At 33.8% G+C, this 26,380-nt stretch overlaps 2 protein-coding genes across 11 annotated transcripts in view; one reads left to right on the top strand and one right to left on the bottom strand.

Annotated features, from left to right (window-relative positions):
* Window positions 1–513: 513 nt before the first annotated feature.
* LOC125054206 (organic cation transporter-like protein) lies at window positions 514–9,684 on the top strand. The gene is made up of 5 exons (XM_047655957.1): window positions 514–624; window positions 6,360–6,774; window positions 7,281–7,688; window positions 7,914–8,157; window positions 9,032–9,684. Exons 2-5 carry the CDS (start codon window positions 6,368–6,370, stop codon window positions 9,458–9,460), a joined length of 1,488 nt encoding a protein of 495 aa, XP_047511913.1. The 5' UTR covers window positions 514–624; window positions 6,360–6,367; the 3' UTR covers window positions 9,461–9,684.
* A 649-nt stretch (window positions 9,685–10,333) lies between these two features.
* Window positions 10,334–26,380, bottom strand: part of LOC125054207 (synapse-associated protein of 47 kDa) — a 28,016-nt gene continuing 11,969 nt past the window's right edge. For 3 of the 10 annotated variants that reach the window (XM_047655960.1, XM_047655958.1, XM_047655961.1), the window contains 5 exons: window positions 15,173–15,310; window positions 14,505–14,644; window positions 14,049–14,158; window positions 13,293–13,391; window positions 10,336–11,001 (listed from right to left, as the gene is read on the bottom strand). In XM_047655960.1, coding sequence (XP_047511916.1) covers window positions 10,877–11,001; window positions 13,293–13,391; window positions 14,049–14,158; window positions 14,505–14,644; window positions 15,173–15,310 — 612 coding nt within the window. In that variant the 3' untranslated portion in view covers window positions 10,336–10,876. Of the gene's footprint in view, window positions 11,002–12,656; window positions 12,872–13,292; window positions 13,392–14,048; window positions 14,159–14,504; window positions 14,645–15,172; window positions 15,311–26,380 lie in introns of those variants that run through there. The other 7 variants (XM_047655964.1, XM_047655963.1, XM_047655962.1 and 4 more) reach the window with 6 other exon arrangements.

Raw genomic sequence — 26,380 nt, 5'->3', positions numbered from 1 at the left:
ATAATTACACAAAATGTACTCCCGATATGTAAAGGTAGATTACTTGGCAATTAATATAATTATAATAAATTGCTAATTATAGCAATAAATTATGTTTATCTTTATAATATTACTTGTACAATATAAATAACTAAACCTGTAGTGTATCAATGAAAATATTTCCGCGTCTTTATTTAAAAAAATTGTAAGAATTGTATTTTAGTAAACTGTACATCTTAATATTTTAATTCCAATTTCTAGTGTTGAGTTTGTTATGGAAGAGTTGGAAACCCTTTAACACAGATATCTTTTAATAAGGGTGCCCAAATCTAAAATAAAATATATACGCCAGGAATCAAATCCAGGAAATCCGGACTACATGTCAATTGCGTTAACCATTACACCACGCATCGGCAATGTAAGTACGGTATTTATAGTAATACTGAAGAAACAATTGAACAATCTAATCGTCAAAAACCGAAATCTGTATATGAACGATAACACGGCAGGAATTGAATTTCGTTACAATTTCCTCTCAAGTGAGCACAGTCAGTGTTTACTTTACCGTCTAGAGACACACACATCTTGAATTATCTCATATTTATATTGTGTTATATTGTTGCGAAGTGATAGTTTACTTAACACGTGAGTTGTTATTATAATACATTTATTTATTATTTTATTGCACAGAATATAATTAAAAAATTTAGGTAATATTTCGGCAAAAAGTAATTATCTTGTTCAATCCTTTAATCTGTTGTAAATTGTTATAAAAAATCGATTTCCGGACAACAATAGTTGTTGGTGTCAATGTTAGACCCATTGGCTAAAATGTGAGCGTATAAAACGTAAAGGTGAAAGGACTTGATTAGCTATGTTTCGGTGCTCTCGAAGTTCCCGTCGCATAACCAGTTTCAGAATAGAGTGAAAAAAAAAGCGTCTTGTAGACGTTATGTTACGGTTTTTAAGTCAGTTCTTTATTTAAAGGCCGATTTACATTATCTTAGTGTTTAGGAGAGTGCTTTAGGATAGTACTTTAGTTGAAACATGTAAACGCTACTTGCTTTAGTAAACGCTACACTAAAGAACTTGCCTTTCAAGTTGTACTAAAGCACTCTCCTAAACACTAAGATAATGTAAATCGGCCTTTAGAAGTTAAAAATTAGTTCACTTGACTGTCTTGCAAATTATTATATCGTTGAGGTTTTCAAAGTGGTTTCTGTTTTTCGTATTATTCTTTATAACTGCTAGAAGTCTGGTCAGGTCTCTGTGGGGCTTTGTGGTATAAGTCTCTGTGTCTGTATCTTGTTTTACATAAGGTTTTTTTTTTAATCGCGATCCGCGCTGGCTAAACCCGCTTTTTGACCCAAAAATAATTAATTGTTTCTCAGGGAATTGTTGTTGTTAACATAACTATGAAGGCTGTTTAAAAAATAGTTTGAACCTTGGATGTTAACATCTAATTCTTATGCTAATCATACTAAGCGCTATTGTGTCTTTGGAAACATTTATGTTCTTCCGGTATTTGCAACCAATATATCCGCCCTTATTAGGCCATTCGTTAGAAATCAGTTTTGGTTTTACAGAATAATAAAGTGATGGCTATATCAAAGAAAACGAGCACAAAACTGCGTTAAATGTTAAGGTTAAGGTTGGTGGACTCAGTTTCCGCACTCAGACACATAACATCAGGTGAGCCTCCCCCCGTTCTATAAAAAAAAAAACATAATTGGTCCGTTGTGCCTTAAGTCCTGGCTAATTTAGCCAACCCAGCTCCTTCCAGAAGCACAGAAGTCTCCTGGGCACTTCACAGGCTTCAAGGAGCGACCTCACTGCTCCGAGGAGCACAAAACTGCGGTTCACAGCTATTTTTAATAGAAATCATTATTACGCTAATTCGATTGCATACAATAATTATCAATTGCACAATTTTATACATTTATATATGAAGAAATATGTATTTCGTTATGAACGTGTATTCATGGCGGTTCAAATAGGGTGAAGGTAAAAAGATTATTAAAATTTATTGTATGGGCTTTATTTTTGTTTTTCTCTTAATTAAAATATATAATTATTATAATATAGCAATGAAAGTTTTCTTTTTGTGTTGTATATCTGTAAATAGTCGGTGCAAACAAATAAATAATGTGGATATAAATGTTTCTAGTTAAAAAAATTTTAGCATAAATGAAGCCAAAAAGTAAAAAAAAATAGTTTTTCGTCGATAGGGACATAACATTCACTTTTTAATAAACAAATGATGCAATACAATGTTTGCATCAAATTAAAATGTTCTAATATTCTGTGGACGTAAGTTTTGCTTTTTTTTATCTATACGCTGCAAGAATATATTATCTGTGGAAGATAAAATATCAAGAGTAAAGTCCATACAATTTATAAAAGGCTTAAGTGATGTCCTCATTTTTAAATTTTTCGTGTTTGTTTTTCGCAATAACATGCATTTCAAGTGTCGAGAGATATATGTAAAGATATTTTTTTTTAAATGATATAGCAGTTTATCTGCACCTAACCTAAGGTTGTGGAAGAAGAATGGTGCTGCTCTTACTAAAGGGGGGATCCTGGTCCAGTCTATTCACTGACTGGCCGACTCGAAGGCCCTGGTGGCTAAGGTCGAGATGTTATCCTAAGAGCCCAGGGCTCTTTGCTTAGGCCAGACCTTCATCATTTTATAAAAGCTGAAAGTTATTCTGTGCGTGTCTCCTATACAGGTAAGAACGACCAGAGACTATAGAGTTTGGGTTATGGTTACTTTGGCAGATAACAGGTAGTAAAGGTGTATAAAATAGTACCTTAAATCCCTTAAAGTATAAAGTTCAATTTTTTTATATTTTATTAGGGATAACTTTATAAATATCGTCATACATTGCTGGACACTTACGACAGTTGCTTCCCCCTGCCAGACACCCCTAAACATTAATTAATTATAATTATACTTTCGTTAGAGTATAAAAGCTAAATTTTATATATGTTACTTGGGGACCTATGAAAATATGATACCTCAATAGCCGGACAGTTTCAATAGTTTTTACACCTTGCCGAGCGCGAGCGCTTAGTCATTACTACCTGTTATCTGCCAAAGTAACCACTACCCAAACTCTATAGTCTCTGGTCGTTCTTACCTGTATAGGGGACACACGAAGAACTTTCAGCTTTTATAAAATGACCAAGGCCTGGCAGTCCTGGGCTCTTGATCTATGTTGTATAACGCGGTCAAGTCAACGGTTTTGGGTGTCATCGCACTGATTTTTAGCCGAAGATTGCATCAATCATACCTGGCTAATAAATGCCCGTTTGCGTTTTTGGATGATTGCCAAGTAAATCAAGCCGCTTTTAACGCCACACACTCTACATGCATTCTCTCTGTATATATTATTTTTTAGTCTGTTAAACGTTTTGGCAGACTGATAGATATTCCGATAAAACGGCACAGACAGGGAGTTCCATTTCCTGTGCGGACGTAATTACTTACTTTCCATTCTCCAGATTTGGCCCCCAGCGCCTTTTTTCGGTTCTCAGACCTTAAGAGAAAGCTCGCTGGGCAATTTTTGCGTTAATGAAGAGGTAATTGCCGAAACGCCTATTTTGAGGCTAAAGACAAATCGTACTATAAAAATGGTATCGAAAAATAGTATGACCGTTATAATCGTTGTATCGCTCTCGAAGGCGATACAACGATTATAACTATGTTAGCCTACGAACTTTTCAGTCTACCTGATAATTGGCCGAGGTCGCAACTCCATAACGAAATACTTCTAATGACGCTACATGTAGTTTTTTAATAGCGCTGATGTTTTACATTCTATATAAAACTATCCAATCAGTTTAACTTGTGTTTATGGTATTAATCATAAAAAATAACATTGCCAGTGTGTTCTTGACGCTACTTGATAGATACTTACGATTACTGAATATAACAGCATTAAAGTTACATGGCAAGCCTTCAATACTGATAGTATAATGTTCATGATATCGGAACTTGTTAACTGCGCAATACTTTCCCTTTCCTAAGTAAATCTTTAATAACCTTTAATTTGTATAATGAAAATCACCTGAGATAATATAACAATAGGAATTATCTTTATATGAGCCTTGGAACATTGACATGGTTCTAAAGTATGCAATAATTATTAACGTCGTTAATAACTATCATTATGTCGCATTGAGACAATTAACTTTAAGATATTTAACTTTGGGAGTTAAATAGCTCTCTCGTTAATTACAATGCTCAACAATTCCTGTTCTTATAGATATTCTTAAGGTACGAATCCACCAAAGTAGCGTGCGGAAAATTTGATTACAAACATTTGCAAAACAATAGCAGAACACGTACTAAGCGCGTATTGCGTTTTGCTTGTCTCCACCGGCAATGCTGTGTGTAACTTTAAACTTTAAAGGAAATCTGCACGCTTGCTACCTCACCTTATGTCAGCTTGACAGAAAGGGACATTGCGTGCTAACTAACCAACGCTATACTCGTAACGATGATTTTAATAGATGTGCTTCCACCAAAGCGGAGACGAGCGGAGCGGAGTGAGCGAGTTGAAAGAGTCACATACGAGAGTTGAGCGAGTTTCCCACGAACTTCGTACGAAACTCGCTGAACTAGTTTTATTATATTTCATACAATTACTCCTACTGCAAAAGAGTAAAGTAGAGCGGAGCAAGCGAGTAAAGCGGAGTCCGCTGCGTATGCTCTTGAAAAATGTGATTATTGATCCAAAATCTTGATTTGCGCCGGATATGCTTCTTTTTATAGTGATACATTAGTATGATTTTAGTAACCATATTAATATAATCATATTCACTAGAAGAATCTGACATAGTGAAATTCACAAAAACGTCTTGATGCTACGAAGGGCTGCCCAATACTGGTGCTTAGCTCCCCGCTCGCAAAAGGACGCACAACCTCGCTGGATGGAACAGAACTAGGCAGAAAATGAACGGAGTAGTCGTTCATTTCCCGCTTCCCGCTCCGCCTAGTTGAGCTCGTTGTCACTGGAAGGCGAAATAAATTATTTTAGAAACTCCTTCTTAGTGGAAGGCAAAAACTATTATCATTTCAAACTCCGTTCCGCCGGTCCACTATTTCTCGCTCAACACTTACGCAGTGGAAGACGGGCATCAAATGCAATTAATAGGTCATCTTCAATTTATATGTTTTGCAAATTAAATCACCTTTTGATCGGCATGAATATACTTAGTTTTAGTAATGGCAGGTGATGGGAATTTGTTTCTTTCGACCCTCGTATCTCAAGACTATCTTATAAAATAGTGATTTACTTATATTCGAATTACAATTATAAGCTTTCATTACAGTTAGTAAGAAAGGAAGTTTTCAAAAACTATTAGTTGATCTTTCCAATATGGCCTGGGTTCGAATCCCGTTTTAAGACAATCATTAAACAGTTCCTCTGTTTAATGATTCAAGCCCTAGGGCCTTTATGTACCGGATACTTAAATAAGTCGTCTTAAAACCGGTTTGTATATAATTTCTGCAACTTAATTAACATAACTTTCGCTTTGCATCCTAATTTGAAATATACATTTTATAAACTATGAAATCATCAACATAAAGATGAATTGTCGAGGTCTAAATTTTCTTTATGATACAAATCCTGCTATCACTCCACATTTTAACCGACCGAAAAAAACGAAGGAAGACGACATCTATTTTCATTATTTGTGCTGTGCGCCGTCGTGTCATGATTAGTCGTTTATAAGTCGATTAACCTATTAATGTGACGTTTTTAGATTCAAGATGAATGCAGGTGTATAATTGTATAAATATAGTAAGCATGTTAATAGGTCTAGCGATGTAGAAAACTGACAAAAAAGTTTTAAAATTAACGAATATTATATGAATATTAATTACGTCATCGACATCTTGGTGTTTGCCATATCTTTAAACTCTGTATATAAATAAATATATTTTCATTAAATGTATGAACACCTCTTAGTAATACAAGACCAATCAATAGAATAAATGTTGTTATTAATAATAACTATTTTACGATGCTTTCATAAAGAATGCCTCGTTTTTTTACTAAAACAAAAATTCACTCGGTAGGTGAATGTTAGCAAATTAAGTAACGGTTTTGGCCAATCAAAATTATACAACGTGGTTATTGTACCAGATACATAACTGGCAAAAAGTTTTCATGTGTTACGTAAAACATGTCGAAAGAGGAATCTTTTATCGGCGGTATTTTGTGCCCTAAATTGTACGGAGTATATATTTTATTTACCTTTGTGTCAACGAATCATCAATAGAAATTACGCAACTTCATAATCGTTTATTTACTAAGATATTTAATTCTGAAGGTTTCTTTCATGTTCTTGAACATTTTTTTTCTCACCAGAATCAAAAATGGTGCAACGTACAGCAACGCAGGTCACAGCACCGGACAAAGAAGATAGTATAGCAAATCTAATCGGACAATTTGGGAGATGGCAGTTCTTGGTGTTCGCAACTGTCTCCCTTGTGAAACTATCCTCGGGATGGGTTCAAATGGCAATACTATTTCTCACCCCGAAGCTAACATTTTGGTGTGTGGAATTCAGGAATAGTACAGGAAATTCAGCTCCTGTCGTGGAGAACTCCACCTGCTACGCCGATTGCTTGAAGTACGATTATGATGCATATCCTTTTGATAATACAATTGTGTCGGAATGGGATCTGGTTTGTGAGAGAAGCTGGTTAGCTAGTTTCACGCAAATGGTCTTGCAACTGGGAATCCTCCTTGGAAGTATTGTCTTTGGATTTCTTTCTGACCGGTAAGTATAATAATTTTTGTACTGAGCCATGAAAATATGTACAAGTTATTCCAATCTCTTCTGTTTATTTTGCTATAAAAATGTATCTATCCTTTGCAAGTCATAAAAAAATATGGAAGGGACTTAGGTATCATACTATCCTAATACATACATAGGTTTATATATACATAGAATTGAGTTCATTGCAATCTAGTCTCGGCTGCGCTTAATTTGGCCAATAATTAACATACTTTCTAGGTATGAAACCGAATCGAGGTTCCATATAGCATTTAAATTTGTGTCACAATGCAAAAGTTACCATAAAATCTAAAGCGGGATCATAAGAATAAATAATAATTAATTGGGTTTAAATATTACTTTATTTCTTGGTCACAACTAAGTATAACACATTATTTATCTACATATATGGACGTTAAAAATAATTCTACAATGGGTCATTGTTGCCAGGAAAATTCACCTATTTAACATTCACGTCAAACATAACCTTAAATAATTTTCCTCTTCAGGTATGGCAGAAAGATTACCTTCCTTGTGTCCATCACGTTTCTAGTCCTGCTGGGATTTGCTATCCCTTTCGCACCAAATTATGCCACCTTCACTGTAATTCGTTTCTTCTGGGGAGTCGCAACGTCTGGAACTATGGTGGTCTCTTTCGTCATCGTAATGGAGACCATTGGATCAAACTACAGGGAGATGCTCGGATGCCTATTCCAAATTCCGTTTATCATTGGTCATATGACTGTACCGCTCTTCGCGTATTACTTTAGAAGCTGGGATTCTTATAGTTTGGCTATGGCTGTACCACCACTGATCTATTTGATGTATTTCTTCTCTTTGACGGAATCTCCGAGATGGTTACTCAGCGTGGGAAGAGTGGATGAAGCTGCGAAAATTGTGAAGAAAGCAGCTGAATTGTAAGTAGACAAGAATCATCAGATATGCGTGCATTATTTATTAAATACCAAACACAATTTCAAATATTTTAGTTAAATTATTATTATTAAAAAGAAAATTCAATCCATTTTGTAAATTTTCTGTTCATTGATTTTTGTTGTGATGTGTTAGAATTGCTGCTAAATTTTCGTTCCAAAAATAACTTACAAAAAAACAGTAGCAATAATCTTATTAAACTATTTCAGCAACGGTCTACCAACAACTAAAATTGATGAGACCCTAAAGCAACTATCAGACGATATCCGTTCTAAATCACAGGAAGGCCGTGCGAATTATACCGATCTTTTGGGACCAGCCCTCCTAGTGAAGACCGTCTGCTGCTGCGTCATGTGGACTATTGTGGGTTTAACCTTTTATGGATTTAACCAGTACATCAGTCAGACCAGCCCGGATCCTTTTGTGACTGTAGCAGCGGCGGGGGCCATACAGGTACGATCAAATTATATACCCAACCCATTAAGGTCTCGAAATTGCTTTATCTATATATATACCTACTATATATGTATAAAATAAAATTAAACATTTAGGTCCATGGTCGGTGACTCTTGTTCAGAAATAGCATTCATTAATCTGATTAAATTGTAATCAAGTTTATATCTACGTAACCAAAATAGTACATATACATCCCCTTTCAACAAAAAACAATAGTCTAAATGCACGATTTTAACTTCATAGGTACTTCAACTTATATTATTTGTCTCTTTTCATCATACGGTAAACATATAGAGATGATAGAGTGCTCTATTAAGTCTACTCTTCTACTATAAAAAATATATACGCTTATCTATTTATAAACAGTATATACGCATAATAATTAATACTCCCAAATACCTAATGCATATCAAGTTATACCTCTCAAATTCAACACAAACTCGTTTGGTGCCTTGAACGTTAGAGGAAAACAAGTTCAATTACCGAAACTCACTATGAGATCATTAAAAATAATATTGTTAATTATGAATAATCGTAATAATTATATTGAAACTAATTGGATAAGTTAAGTTATCTAATACTGGTGTCATCATAAGTGCTAAGTCTAGATTCCGAATCTTACACCTACATATTGCCATGCTTACACATCTTCAGCTCATAGTATTGTGAAACCTATATAAAAATGCGAGCTCAAAAAAGTCTTTGGCTGACATTTGAATAGTATTGGTATATTAAACTACAAAACGTATTGGTGTTGACAACATCTACGGATTTGACGTTTGACGTTTCGTCAGTTTCAGTTCGTTAGTCAACAAAATCTCCTATTAATTATTATATACTAACATATAATAATTATTTTTAATGTTTTCAGATTCCATCCAACATAATATCTATATGGCTGATCAAGCGCTTTGGGAGGAAACTAACTATCGCCATAACATTTATCCTCGGCGGCATATGTGTTTTACTCTTGGGCGTAGTTCCTAAAACCTACGCGATTACACTCACCCTTGGCACTTTAGGAGTCAGCTGCACGGCTATCGTGGCCGCCTCTATCTATATCTACACCTCAGAATTGTTCCCCACAGTCGTACGAAATATGTCAATGGGAGCATGTTCTATGTGCATGAGAATAGGGTCCATGATTGCTCCGTTTATTTCTAATTTGGCGTTGACAGTTCCGTGGTTACCGACTGTGGTGTTTGGCTTTGCGGCTATAGCTGCTAGCGTTATGTGCTTGTTCTTGCCAGAGACAAAAGGTACTACGTTACCGGATAGTTTAGAAGATGTTAGCAAATAGTCGGATATAATGCGTTAAACGAAGGTCCTGCTGTGTCTGATAGTATTGTTTCGGTTCGGTTGTTTACACGAAGTGAATAACAAAGTTATGGATAAAAAATGTCTCACCAATGTAGGAAATTAAACTTGTTTAGAAAGATACGAGGAAAAGCCAATATGTTAATGATTTTAACATATTTTAATAGAATTGTGATATTATTATTAAGATTAAACCATAAACGATTATTTTTTGTAGTATTCTTACTGCCTTTCTTTACTTTCGATATGAGCCATCTATGCACCGTTGAAAATAATAAAAACAAAGATGTATACACAATGTATTACACTTAACGACAGATGTCGCTGACCAAAGTAAATCGTTTGTCCATTGTGCATTTACGAAAGTTTTTTGTATTAGACTAAAATATCTTAAAATTTAAGGCACAAAGTTGTGGCTTAGCCATCCAGTAAACACATATTTGCCCTATGGGACAATATGGGTATAGCCAAGGCATTTATGGCATCTATATTGTATAAAAATTATAGACATTTAAAACAAACACTTTATTGGAATGTAATACACATATCATTTACAACAATTTTATATTAGTTTAAATAGAAGGAATTAAATACAAAAACTCTAAAATTAATAATCTATTAAATATATTATTCACTCTTATACTTGTTATTAATAAATAAAAAAAATGGATTGTGGTAAAGAAGTTTAAAGATAACGTCATACTTTTATTACACCATTTTCAAATGTATTAAATTTAACACATTCTGTTTGAATATGTATACCAAATAGAAAGCTATATTTTTTTTACAATGAAATCTATATACCTAAAATAATAACATAAATATTTTTGTACAAAAGAATTAAAACAAATAATTGGTAGTTAAATGTAATTATTATAATTTTTTATTATAAGAATGGTGAAATGCCTTTTAAGTATTATTAATACATTTAATACTAGAAAAAGTAGATATAGGAAATATCAATGTACTCCGATTGGAATCCAAAACCCATTAATTTTTGTTTACAAAAGCTATATTTATATGTCAAACAATGATTTAAAAAATGGAAAGTAAGCACCGCAAGCGTGCCCCGCAAGTGTGAACAGCCACATGTTTTTTTTTTTAATATATTTTGCAGGCGAGCGCGACACTTTAGAAACCGAATAATGGCTCTAGTAGCTGTGTCTATTCCGCAGTTGAAATCATTGACTGTCCGAAAGCTAGTCTTACTCTATCAGCATTTATATTCTAAATTTCTTGGCAAAATTTTATTCAAGCACTCCCCTGTTCCGGGAACCCGTTCATCAACTATTTGAATATTAAATTGAAAACTAACTCAAATCAAGTATTTACGTTTCCAATAAATAATCCGATATTAAATTCAATTGACTTTTCAAAGATTTTAGTCAAACAATCTCTCCTACTTAAGATCCATCTCTTCCCCGAGAAGATCTTCGCACTCTTTCTCCCACTTATCATCGCCAGACTTTTCAGCAACAACCTCATATTCCTTTAATTCAGCCTCCAATTCCTTTTCCCACTGCTCTGAAATGCCACAAAAAATGTATATACGAAAAACACAATTAAAAAATAAAATTGATTTTTACTACCTTTAAAGAGTTACTTTGTCTTCTTCTCCCAAAAATGTCGAGAAATAATACGACCAATTATTTTAGAATAATATAATTATTTCAATTCATAATAACTAACTATAAATGCCGTTAACTATTACGTTACTATTATATTTCACTAAACATTTTTCAAGTATTGACAATAGAAAGTGTAACATCTATACTGTCGCTATGTAGACAACGGAATGAACTTATAAAATAGTTTAATAATACTGATAAAGGACGAAATATTAGCTAAAGTATCAAGACTTGTCGATTAAAACATTTACAAAAATCAACATCGAGTAGCGACAGAAAAGAATCTAGGCCTGTACGTATCACCTCTCCCCACTTCGACCAACTACTCTACGAAACATTTTAAGTACAGGGTCTCGCTAACAGAGGGTCAATGTTGTCAGCTCTCAAAGTACTAAGAAACGGCAGTTGGTGTGAATTTAATTGACTGTCACACATAAGTGATATGTCGCGGCTATTAAGAACCACTAGCTCAAAATGTTTAATGATTTGACAAGTTTGAAAACCCTTAATAAAAATCTGACAACATTAAGTTTCAACATTGCTACGAACCAACTTTGAGACTCGAAGCGTGTAAATAAACCGGGACCAAGCGCAATGCAACGGTAGCAATGTTAAAACCGGAGTACAATAAGTGACGTCACTATACTTATACACATATATAACATTCAGTTTACAAGTTCCATCATATTGATAATGCCTCTAACAAATTACCTCAATAGAGACAAAGACCACTAAGTTAACTATTAAGATTTAACTTTAGTACGTCTTAAGCCGGTGATGAAAGCTAAAATTTGAAACAGTGAATTTATATGAACACTTATATACATTCATATAAGGACAAGAAGCTATATTGTCATATATTAACATCAACACACGATACGTCAACAAGGATGAGACATGATATACTTTGAATTCGTTAAATTATAGAACAGCGATATAATTTTAATACAAATAACATTAACATAATGAGATCCAACAGTGTTAATGTGATAAAGCCAAAAATATTAAAGCATTGAGCATATTTCTTCACTAGCTTCGTCTACTACTGGCAAAGTAAAAGGAAAATATGGATCCCCTGAATGGGTGACTAGACAGCTGTTTCGTGATACCAAGCTGTTAGATTTTGTCTATCAAATTATATATAATAGATGATGTTTTTGAAGTTATACTTCTTTAGGCGCGTTATGAAAAATTTATAAGAGTGAAATTTTACGATGCGCGCGCACCGTGACACAAAGTTATCAGTATGAAGTTGCCCACGGAAGATGCTACGGCATTGTACGTAATTTAAAAACAACATTAGAATAATAATAGAATTTATGTTACACTTAATGTAAGAGAATAATAATAAATATTTATTTATTTAATTTTTCAAATGTAAACCGAACTTTATTGACTATAATGATTCCTTTTCCAGTATTTGATTATTAAATTGTAATTAATTATTTGCATCCGATCAAAAACTACTTTTAATAATGCCAAAGAAGTATAACTTCTTCCGCGCGTACATAAGTACACGCACCATTTTTTTTTTATTAAAAAGTTCCACCATCACAAATTTAGGTTTTAATTTTGAATATTACACAGATTCGGCATTATCACATTAATATAAAAACACAGAAGGGAAGTTTACACTCCATACACCGCGATGCTACAAACATAACTACATGAACTCTTATGAATAAAGTATTGTATCGGCCGGGGTATGGGCCATGGGAAAGTAGGGCTACCATGGTATTTTAACAATCCGCTGTCCGTCGTTTAAGCTGCATTCCGAAAACGAAAAAACACATTAAAATCAATGCTATTACTCTCAAAGTTGGTTGTAGTCAATGAATTTTCAAAAACTATGAAAAAATGAAGACAAAATAACTCTAGCGAAAATTACTAAAATAAAATAAAGATAAATGTGAAATAAAATTGTAATTTAAAAACAAATATATTACAAAAGTGCACACTAACTCTCAAACTGCTGAATAGATTTTAGTGAATTTTGGCCTTAGATATTTTTAAGGAACAAATTGTTAGTGACTCCTTCAAGCAAGCGTTTTTTTTTTGTAAGGATTCTATATCTAATATACCAGTACTTCCAAATCGTAATTTTCTAAAGATTGTTTTCCATACAAAATCAACGACTCGTAAATTGTATATTGTATATAAAAACCGGTTAGCCGTTCAAAATCTTACCATCATCTCTATCGACTTTCAAAGATTTAATTCTTTCCTTGACGTCATCAATCGATGGACTCTCTTTCTCTATTAGAACCTCGCTTGCCGATTTACTTTCTAATGGTGAAATAAAAACAAAGGAACATAAAAAAATCTAGCAAATGGTCAAATAAAAAATGCTCTAAATACAATAAATCTAAGCAATTTAAAATAAGATCAGAACTAAAAGGCAGACACATATTTTATATTAAATCTTTTGTAATGAAAATACATTTTTCAACTTAAACAATTTATCAGGAATTTACACATTAAGCTTTAAATTAAATTAATTGAAGTTATGTATATATTAGTTATGTGTAAATTTACACTTATTTTACATAATTAAAAAAAATTGGAAAAACATACACACATTACATAACTTCAATCCGGTAAAAAAGTGTTTTCTTTAAATGTGTAAAAGTTATGTCAATAAAATATAATTTATCACCTATTTGGTATAGACATTTCAAAAGATTAGAGAAACAGACAGAAATATGCTGCCTCACTTTAAGGTTTTATAATTACTGTTATGGATCTATTAGGAATCTGGGAATTACCAAATTACCGGACGTAATTGTTACGAAATCTTGAAAATTGGCATTTTAGTCAAATTTAATATTAAGTTAAATATTTTAATAGACAAAGTTTTTTAAGAATAATATTCTATACGACTCGTAGCAATTACGATTGGTAGATTGATTAGAAGATTGTGAAATTAGATAGTAAAATACTCACCCTGCGAGTCGTCAGCGCTAGACTGGCGAGCGACTGCGTCAGCCTCGTTGGCCTGACAGATGAGGGACACGCGGTAGAAATAGTTCCGCCAGAAGTTCTCCTCTGTTATACTGGAATGTTATGTACTTCTTAAGAAGTTGTCTATTTAATATATTCAACAATTCATCAGACTTTTGACGCCACTCGAATCTCTTACTTTAAGTGAATATTTTGAAGATTTTTGTTCCCTTTTTAGCTATGTTTTATTAATATCATTTGATTTCAATCGTTTAAATAATTTCATTTAAATCCTTTCCACTCAAAACGTACAGCAAAGCTTGTGAGACGCGTGTGTTTTTAGTGATATCATAATTATTCTTCATTTTTACAAAGATGTAATCAAATATACTTAATATAATTATTTTTTTCCTAAATATTTAAAAAAACATTAATTTTTCAGATTTGTTCCATACTTACACTTTAGGTACGAGGTCGAAACGCATTTTCTCAAGGTTGGGATCCTCCGCCATGATAGCTACGGCCACTGGGTACATTTTGTCGTAGTCAAAGTCGAACTCTACACCCGCCGGTGGGGCGCGCACGAAGTTCCGTCGGTCCTGCATTAATTATTCGTAAATCCAATAACTCCTCTTCAAATCCTTTGGTAAAACTCTTGAGTCTCATTCCGAGAATTTCGGTTTGAAAATTATATTACTTTAACCATACGGCCTATATATTACTTTTCTACAATTGACAACTCAATTGAGCACACTATTCGATGGGCACAAAATATCTCCCAAGATTATATTCCAGTACGTAAACGGTTGATCAGCTCAACAAAAAAACAAAGTAAAATAGACTCTGTCTGGAGTTCAGAACACGTAGAAATGGATTTGCTTCATTCTTGATAAAATTAAAGTTCAAATAGAGCTTAGAGTTTCGTTTTAAATAGACAAAAGAGAAAATCAGATAGGCCTAGTGAGCCATTTTTTAAGCTCATTATAGCCGCTTTTTCTGCTTGCATTTTCCGAAAGGTTATGTAGCATAAGCAGAGAACATAGCTGCTTATCGTCTATCTAGAGTTAGTTATTATCAGAAAAAACCAATTTAGAAAATATGTGATGCTTATTTGGTGCAATACTTACAGTTGAAAGTGACACGCACTCCTCTTTCAGCGAAGCCTCATTAGGAGCGCCAACCCATGGAGCAGTGGCAGCACCCCCTTCCTTCTCTTGGCCTTTGATGAACGCGTCCTGTTCGCGGTTGAACTCGCCAAGAATGCTCTGGAAATTGTTTATGATATATGAGCAAAGAACAGAACCATCTACCAATAGCGTACAAGTGTAGAAATTCCACGACCTCAATCCGTAATTCCATTTGAACAATAACAAGTACGTTCTCTTTCGAAAACTTTTAGAATATACCTTTTCAAAGATACATTCCCTGTCCTCTATAGTAAATACTTGTCTAAGATAACGTAAATCAAAGATACGAAAATATCAACGTAAATTGTCATAACACAATCTTAATTAATTATACAAAGTTACGCAAAGTAATTATCGCGTTTTGCACCAGACACTTCAACATTTCAAATGGTACAGACGACTTTAACGACGCAACTTTCTTTTTGAGGTAAATTATTTATGTTTTACTTAAACTAATGATGGAAATATTGGCGAAATAGACATTTTGTTTTAGTACTACGGTACATCTGCAAATTGAGGAAGTTAACAAGTTCCTCTTTGAAGTAATTACTATTTTGATAAAGCTAGAAGTAATTACTATTTTGATACAGCTTAGTTTTTATTATACAGGTCGAAATTTACAGAACCAAATGTGCCTCTCAAACCTAAGGTCGTGAGTTTAAATTCCCGCTGTGCGCCAAAAATTGCGCGAAGATCAAGGTAGCAGCAGCGACTTTTTTTCTTGTTTATGTCACTATTAACTGATATAACAAACAGTAGTTGAAAGTTTATTTTGAGCAACGGGAATCCCCAACCCTTAGCCACCGGCCAGCCTACCGTCATTTCCAGACCTCAGGCGAAACAGAAGGAAACCATCGCCCTCCAGGTCACCTGTTTACCGAACCAAAATACCCGGGACTCGACCCCAACGAAAGAAGTATACAAGCTATATTATATATATTTAAAATTAAGGATAATTAAATAAACTGACAGACCTGCGACACCACTTTAAAGTTTATTCGTAGGCGTCGGTCAATATATGTACTTTGTCGCTTTCTGAACGAGTTTCTTCATTACGCTTTCTGAATAAATAATTTTCTTACAGTTAGCATTTAAATTGACCCTTGTTAAATTGTAATTCAGTTTGTTTGTTTAGATACTTTGTACCACCTTTGGTCTATAAATAAATAATTAAAATAACGAACGTAGTACTAAAATTAATCTCAGTGACGCATAAGAAACTTTCTTTGCTTCTAAATAAATTCGAACATTTTTTTCCCGTAAAATGAAACCTACGTACCGTCTTAAAAGTAAGAATTAATGACTGACGCATTCGCTTTATACTGCAATAAAACAAACGCATACTTTAAGGCAAATTCTTTATCCTTTGTTAACATAAATTATTTCCGCTGGCCCTTAGCGCCATTACAACGCTCGCTAATGAATAAAACGCTATAATTCATATTAATGTCTTAATATTTCATAGCTGTGCTAATGAAAAGATATTGCAGCTTCTATGGCTCTCATTTTGCGATAAAATTAATTAATAGTGGCAAACTAGAATGGCTTAAAGATAATATTATCATAAATTCTTCCTGTCACTTAAGCCACAAGTTGCGAAATCCATGAGTTCGCATTCCTGCAAAAAAATTGTTTACCATTCAGATTCAGATGAGTGTCTATCTCATTATTTTGGGGAATCGTATAGGGATTCCAAATAAATAGTTTTCTTTTTACTTTTCTCCTGAAATCGACACTAGGACTAAGATTTGCACATAAACATCGTAGATACACGGTCGATTATTTATAAAATAAGTCTAGTATTAATAAACACAATGATTCGTATATTTTAATTATAATTCCTAAATGTTAAATGAGAAAAAAGCTATTTTACAGGTAAAGCTAACATTATCAAACAGGGAATTCGGAGTGTAATCAAAGGTAATAATCACATCAATTAGATTGGAAGGGACCCTGAGGAAGCATTGATTTCCTAATCTTATTTACCCCGAAAGGTTAATCATTAGATGGCTTAACCTTATTTTGTCGCAATCGAAGCGTAACAAATATTACAAATTTAATCTAACAGATAAAACTATAATATAATAATAATTATACTTATTTAAGCTGACAATTATAAGTATATATGCTTATTATTTAGTTACAATATTGTGATAAATAGCTTAGCTTTAAGGTATTCAATCATAAAAATAAATTATAAGATAACCTCCCCCCCACAGACCATTGCCTTTTGTTTAAAACGGCACGTATGATTATTACTACATACTAATGTTATAGCAAGAAGTATGTATCTAATTTGTCTCTTGAATGTATTAATCGATAGTTTTATATATAAAACTTTAAAGTTAAAGTTCTATAGAACAGGGGAAATTGGGAAAACTGGAAACATGATGTTAAGTGAGACACGACCTGGACACTGAGTGTGTTTGCGAGTGCTACCTTAGTTATTTACTGCTATTTTGTTATTGATACTCCAGACCGATAGGACAACGCTATTAGGTACGTCTCTTTTAGACAGAGCATCCACGCGAGGTACGCAGACACAAGTGCCTGACAGGCATCCGACATGGAGCAGGGCGGAGAGCTTTACGAGCTCGCTAGAAGAAATTGCAAAGGCTAATTAAAAATATTGGGCTTTTGGCAAGCGGAATACGTACTAGGGTTTAGTATCAAAATACAAAATACGAGATACAACTAAATAGCTGATATCCTTAGAGGATAAATAAATAAGAAAATGATACAAATATTCGTCGAATTTTTCACTTGATATCCCCAGCGGTTTGTATGTTAGGTCAACCGTGCAATTCAAGAGACAGCAAATTGCTCTGTACGGGAAAACGTTTGTGAAACACTAAACACGATTTTCAAAGAGAATCGCAAATTTTATATTATTTTTAGCTTATGTATGCTAAATGTGCTGAATATTTCAACGAGAAAATATAAGACGATGCAAAATGTTGTCGTGATTTAAATTCTGATTATAATAATTTCTAAGATATTTATATACGAAAAAGTATTTTTATTTAGGACGACTCCACAGTCATTTAAATACATTATATTTTAACATAAAGTATCCTGGCTTATTTATTAACGTTGAGATTATATAATAAACTAGCAGACTCGGCCAAGCTTGGCTGTGGCTAAAGTTTTTGTTATATTACATAGTAGTAAACTATTCAAGGGAAACGGTAGGAGAACACCAGTCATGGGGACCATGCTTTTTTGGTGGCTATGCCATTAAATTGTAGCTTATGTGAAACGTTCGTACTTTCAACACAGCGCCACTGTATATTATATATAAGAATAAACAAATAATTTGCAATAAAATATTATTACGGGTATAAATGAAGATGTAAGCTGTCCTATCTTTTAATTTAGTTCAAACTGCACACGCTATGTAAATTTGATTGAAATCGGTTAAGTAGTTTAGGAGTCCATAGCGGACAAACAACGTGACACGTAATTTAATATATATTAAGATAAGTCTAATGGACGCCGAAGCAGTGTTGGCCTAGTGGCTTCAGCGTGTGATTCCCAATGTGGCAGTTCGATCTATAGCTGTGGCAATGGACTTTCTGTAATACGGTTCTAACATTCGCTCGTATGTTGCACACTGTCAGGTAACCGGCATGTCTAAAATCTAAAATCGACGACATGTCAGACAAAAGGCTGATCCCCTACTTGTCTATGACAAAGTATGAAAGAAACGGATGCAATCTGAGGCCAAGACCCGTGTAGGGTTTACCACAAGATTTTTATCAGAAATGTAAGCCGAAATAATTACGCCAGATCGAACCTTTCCGAAGAACTTTTTCAAGAATCGTACCTTTACACGCAGTGTGTTAACGCCTATACATAATTAAGTTAATAATGTCCCTTTTTAAGTAAGGGGAGATTTCGACACTCCCCAGCTGATTAGCTACTCGGTCACATATCTTATTAAAAAAACACCTACACAAAGTATACAGTGTTTAAACTAAGTAAATTTCTAACTATATTAGTAAATAAATTATTCAAACTGTAACATCGGTAACACATTTATAGCACTAGTTGTACAAATACTGCCCTATAAATTAGCGAAAGCCGCTCAACCTTTATTGATATCGCCATAATCCGGTGATAGATGCTGACACGGACCCTTAGGCCAAAGGTCATTACAAACACGTCACCTAATCCATCACACATACATTACCTAAGCTTATTTTGATGGCCAATTACATAAGGATTATTCACACTCAAATTACGTTAATATCCGTTTAGCTGTTATTTAAACGCACTCACGTAAACCTCAGACCTTATTATTATTCCAAAAAGCTATCACTCAATATAAAACTGAAATGTTTATACAAATGTGCATTTATGTGTACACTTTTCAAGTACTCTTGTTCCTTTCTGTCATATTATATTTATGCTGTGATGAAAAGAGACGAGTACCTACTGTAGTTACAGCAGTGCAAGCAACCGACGTTTCGCGTGCTTTACAGCGTGCGTGGTCACACGCTGGTGGTGGTAAATTTGAAATTATGTTAAATAATTGTAAATTTATAATAATACATAACTTTAATCCGGTTAAAAAAGTTTTTTCTTTAAATGTGTAAAGGTTATGTCAATAAAAGACAGTACAATCATCAATTGTTTCCACATGCGATGACATTTTTTTTCTATAATTTTTTTCACACCTTGAATTATCTTATTGCATGTAATGTAGCCTATGTTAGTCAGAGAAGATGCAGCTTTTTAATGGTGAAAGAATTTTTCAAATCGGTCCAGTAGTTTTTGAGAAAACATTACAAACATACATACAAAAACACAAAGGTTTCCTCTTTAATATTGTAGTATACATAGCATACACAGAAAAGCTTACCTCTCAACGAGAAAAATCCTTATAAAAACATTCCACAAACAATTTCTCTACAATGAAACAAATCTCTTAACGTGCCAAGCGAAACACATTAGTTTCCAACGTTTCTGTGAATTAAATTTCCCGTCTATTGTTACTACTTCCTGACGCTGAAGCTACTATCACCCTTTTCACATCGTATTCAGCTTTCATTCCGTTTATTTTTACACTTAGCACGCTTTTTATTGCAGCACTTTAGTTCTTTTATAATTCTTTTGCTTAATAAAAATTGCTTAAAGAGCGTACCAATTATTAAAAGGACGGCAACACACTAGCGTGCTTTCTGTAATAATAATATGAAGTTCTCTTATAAATATATTTACCACATTATCTATGATATCCGTAACTTATATGGAAAATAATTCTATATAGTACATATATACCAAAGGCTGTAGCGCCTTTGGTATATATTATACCTTTTAGGCGTGACCTCAGATATCTGTATCTGTTCCATGATCGTTTCTAATCACACGCCGTCCACTTTTTGGATCTAAGGCATGCCCGGTTTCCTCATGATGTTTTACTACACCGTACGAGCCAATGCATGCGCACATAGACAAATCTATTAGTGCACTAGGAAGTCTAGGAGTCGCATGCTGAAGTCACTAGGCCAATAACGGTCAAAAAAGCAAAAAAATAAAAGGAAAAAGAAAAATATTGTGCAAATAATGTCACTGTCTGCTACTGCAAAAGATAATCCGACGTTTTAACAAGATTATGTTTGAATCGTATTAATGAAATCCAAATCCTTTCCATTTTTCACTTAGTTTTCTCAGTCTATCTCTAAATGATTAAGCTAGTTTAGTTTAATCTTCAAGTAGTTCATCGGAGGTCACATGGCATGAAAGTGTCCGAACGTTTTGGACATTCGGAATTCGCTAAATTTCGACTCTGAATCGTACCTTAAGGGCCAATTGCTCCAAATGTTATATAGACATTTCCATGTGAAGGAATTTTCAAGACTACATCAACGGGCTCATAAAAATGATTACTCTTAAGAAGAACTACCAAGCAAAGAAATTTACCCCAAAGATTAATTACATCAAGCATCAATTTAAGAAATTCTTATAGCTCGGTGCAAACAGCGGTCTCTCAGACTTAAGCAATATTGAAATTTAAAAGCAAATAAAGTATCTCTATAACAGCATCAACAATTAAACATGTTAGCTGTTAAACATTATATCTTTTTAAAAAGTAAATCCGAACATTTCCAGTCGATATCCAGTGACCACAGTGGCTTGTTACGTGTCGAGAGCTCTTTGTTTACGAGCACTCCCACAGCCCCACGTTTCAGTGTCCATTAATGTTTTATTGTCCTCACAGACCCGATGTCATAACGCACATTTATCTTCCTTTATATTGTTCTCTTTTATAATGTCAATTCCGCTGACTTCACAACTTGTCGATTTAAAAAGGTCGTTTCGTTGCAAAGCAAAATTTTTTAAATTTCCTCAACTACGACGAGTTTTACGTGAAATTTAACAAAGCCGTCCATACTAGAGTTCACGTAAAAGACCCTGGACGCAACAAAAGAAATCGTTAGCGTCGGAGAATGGACGTCCTTCATGGACATGACTTCGTTTTATGCAAACACGATGGAATTTATTAGTATTCCAAGATGTTGCTAAATTAAATACAATTATTTATTAGAAACTAGTCTGAGATAAAAAATGCAATATACTATCGAAAAAAGGCCGTCATATTGGAATGAGTTTACCAACGACGTCCAGTAAATTAATTTGGCATTTTGCCTATTCCTCTTGCACGTCGCCAAGCCGTCTACAGTTTTCTCATTCTACCTTTCCAACTTAATTCTACGTTTATTATCCATTAATATATAAAAGATCTATCCATAGCTGTAAGCCTTTCTATTTATTAAAAAAATATCTTATAAAAAATTCAAAGAAACCAACACCTAACAAAGGAGTAATATATTGAATGTGGTCGCAAAACCTTCGCGGAAGTAAATAAAAAGATAAACGACGTTATTCCGGATAACGCTGCGCCCCATGTAATATTTTCCAGAAAAACGCCGAGGAGTGAACCTCTCTTATTCGCACAAATGTCTGTTCTCGTGTTAAATTGTAAATATGGCGGAAAGCATCAAATATATCACAAGTTCCCCTTATCATACTCATAAAGTGCCAGCTAAAAAGAAAAAAGTAGCCAGCAATCTTTTTTGATCAAGTTTTATATTACTACTTAGGGACCAGTTTCAAATATACTCGAAAATTGTCTTGAATAATTGAAAGATATCTAGATATCCTTATATAGATTACATTTAGACAGAGACGGTATTTACAGGTAAGCCTTGGACCATATAAACCAGATAAAAGAGTCAAAAATAAAAAAAAAACAATTGAAAAAACTAGGTTACAGCCATAATTAAAGTTCCAAAAATAAAACACGACTCACGACTTCTAAACCCCTTAAATTAAGCCACAGATTATAAACAAAGTGCTTATAATTCGTGTAAGTTGTTTCTAGTCGTTTACACCCATTTACGATACATTCGTGCGTGCGAGGCTCCAAGGCGCCGTCTACTTACGTAACCCGATGGTATTGATCGGGCAGGCGACACCGCGCGCACTCTCCGTATCGACCTATCAGGGGCGTCGGTTTAATTCTAATTTGATAACCGTGTAGCGCGCGCTACTGATTCGTCAGAATTTTATGCATGTATGTGTTTATTCATAAGTCAGTGTCTGTGATGACTTTTCCAACTCAATGATTACGGCTTTTCAATTCCCCTCATAGTCGCGGTGGTGTTTATTCGGGAGGATTAATGTCTTACATGAAAAGATTAGCTTTCTTGGTTAATTTACCTGTTAATGTAACTGAGTATTGTATTATTTATAATGACTGATGCTATGTATGTATTTTTCGTATGCATTATCATTTCTCTTCCGATAGGTTCAATTGATTCAAAGCCACCTCATATAACATTAAATAACTTCCAGAGCGGAAGTCGATGTTAAAGGATAACATCCGCTGCTGAGGTCGAACTGAATTATTGGAAATTATTGCAACAGGATGGCGTATACTTAACCACACAATTTATTATTCAGCACTTTTATAACACTAGACAAAAGAGCATCGTCGACTTTTCACGAGGTCATAAAAGGGTCAAATATGCGAACGCCCCATAACTATTTAATATATTTTCTACCGTATAGAGGCTAATTTCGAAACCCTCATAAGGGGTTAAGCTTTTGAACACGTCCTCTAACGTCTTAACTTAATATCCTTTATTTGCCGAATCCGTTATCTTGCAAGCGGATTTGAAACAATATTTACTTGGTCCTCTCATGAATAACAGATGAAGCAATTTGGTTGAAGGACTGCTAAAGGCTGCTATTAACGGCGATGAGCGACCTAAAGCTTTGCTAAGTTGATTATACAAGACACGACTGAATTGTGAGCAATTAAGAGAGCTCTTTGTTGGAGTGACTGAAAAATCTTTAAAGGCCCCTCCAATGTTATTGACTAAGTTATAATTATGAAAACAGTAATAAATTGTGTAATATAAATGCAGTAAGTTAAACTGAAACCGCAAATGAAAATTGAAAATTAAATTACTATAAGCGAAGCTGCACACAAAAATCTCGTAGCTCATTCTAAACAGAATTACAATCAGAATGTATTACAGCGTAGCAATCGATTTCCCGAGAAAGGCGCTTCGGGAAAATCTCGCTACGTACTTAAGTAATTTAATATATTTTCCTTTACGGTTTCAGTGCCAGGATTTCTTGCTCTCAAAACTCTCGTTATGTAAAGTACATTTATATTTTTAACTAAATAAAAACAAAGTATAAAAATAAAATTGGAAGTAGAATTGTTACTTTGGGCGTAGTCACAATTTTTATAAATAGTTTCTACGTCACAAGCTATCGTAATAATTGACCTCATCTTAAATGAGCCCGACTCATACCACAAACGGGGTTAAGATGTTTTCGGTTTTTCTAACGCGTTCATTATATTTTTATACTCTTCTCGCCACTTAAATTCAGAATATTTCGGATATTATCTTCCAACTTCATTTTCTACTTTAATAAGAATGAATGCGTTTTCGTATAGCCATGCGGTTGTAATTTCAAAAATGAATTAAAGTTGACAAAAGTTAAAAGGGTTCTTTTTCGAAAATTTAATATGTTTTTCTAAGCTCTAATTAATTAATTAATTTATAATGATTTAAAGGGTGTTTTACTGCGCGATAGAGACAGACAATTTCGTTAGGTGACGATTTTATTTGTATTACTAATAATGTAAGGCCATAACACAATTCCGATAAAGCTGAATTCTGGTAATTAGGATTTAATAATCATTTAGGCTACTTAGAAAGGGTCATTACGAGACGGGTCTGTAAATGTATTTACAAATGAATTACACCTAATAAGGACTTTCCTCTAATGGAAGGGGAACGCCGCCCATCATAGCTCCAGGGCTCCAAAGCGCTGCGGAGTGGTAGGCTATCAAAATTTTGCTAAATTTATAACGTCACCGCTTCTACATGTTATATAAAAAAGTAAGTGATCTCATTTATTACAATTTCATACGCTTATGCTGCTGTTTCAAGTTTGAAGAAGAGAAACAGAATGATACGCAGACAGTTTTGGGCAACTAGTCGCCATGTAAATTCTAAGTGAAGCTTTCCTAAAGGCTTATAAAGTGCCTAGTCAAGGTGGGTCTAACTCTATGAAATAATATTTTAATACACATTAAAAATCCAACAATAAACATGGAACCGAGCAGCGCAAACTACTACGTAATAAAAACTCGATATTCTAATGACCTGCAAAATCATCTCGATACGAAACGTTATTTCACAGTTGAATAGCAAATGTCAAAGTACTACCGTTTTAGCTCATGCCGCTAAACCGATAAAAATGTACATCAAAAGATCCATTATGTCGGGATCTTAATAAGATCGCGTATTGTAGGAAGAGTAATAACTAAGATATTTTTTCCTTTTTAAAAATAATATTTGTTAAAATTCTGCTACTACACTTAATTAAATAGTGGGCAACGCAATATATACAGTTCTGATTATATAGTTATTATACAAATAGAAACAATGTATGCCTTTAATAGTATATATATAAATATGACCCCGCCTATTCTTTTCGATTTCAAAGTATGAACCAGATGAGCATTTGATATTTCAAATTTCAAAGTAACTTGTTTCTGCACACACACTTGATACATATGGTCAGCGTACATGACCAGTACGTTATATCCATAGAGGTTATCTGATAGCTGAGATGGCCTGGAGACCAGAATTACTTGGCATAATCTTGCGAAATGCATATTTCCGAAATTTTGAAAATGTGTTATGTAACTAATAACCCATATAAGGCAACAATGAAACGTGTTACATTAAAACGCCGGCGTCAGTTAGGAATTGGGTCAATGCGATTCCAATATACGAGGAGCACCGCAGAATAATAATTGAAATGGTATTTTTTGATTTTCATAAATGCCTTTCTTTCTAGAAATTTTTCGTCATTGTTTCGGAAACACTACTTTAGTAGAAACAAAGAATGTCACATTGTCAAGTTGAGATATATCCTAAAACAGTTTCACACAAACAAAAATACACATGACAGCAGGAAGTTGAGATAAGTAGACAATTTAATATTTAGGTGATATAACTTACTAATAAAAAATAATAACAATAAAAAGAACACAAGGCTAAATGAAAGGATTAAAATTGTTTTAATATATTCATAAATAAAGCTTTACCTTTATTTATATAACGTGTAAACGATAAAGCAAAGAACACATTATGTGAGGCGCGCAATCAATTTCAATATTATAAAGAATTAAGATTTCCTAAACAAATATATTTGTATGATTTTGAAAGCTCACATCAATTTCGTAGCTCACAATGGACAATCTACTTGCACACTATTCAACGTAGTACTTTAACAACGTGAATTCTCTCAGAATTTCTTGAAGAAAGGATGGAGCTTACATCTTCTATACAACAGCCGCACTTAAGGGTCTCCCGCAAAGATCCAATCAGCCAGAGCACCAGATTACTTTGATTGTCCTCCAATCGAGTTTCCGATAGGTATTTACTTCCGTCCGCTACTCGAAATATCAAAAACTGTATGGAATTTTTTATACTTATATCGGTGATTTAGGGCGCCGAGGTGTATGTAGTATATAATTCTATTCGTTTTTACAACAAACTCCCAAGCAAAATTAGAGAATTATCACAGAATAAATTCAAAACTCTCGTCAAA

Source organism: Pieris napi, chromosome 11, assembly GCF_905475465.1.
Source record: "Pieris napi chromosome 11, ilPieNapi1.2, whole genome shotgun sequence".
Classification (NCBI taxonomy): domain Eukaryota; kingdom Metazoa; phylum Arthropoda; class Insecta; order Lepidoptera; family Pieridae; genus Pieris; species Pieris napi.
This window is presented reverse-complemented; position numbering and strand designations above follow the sequence as displayed.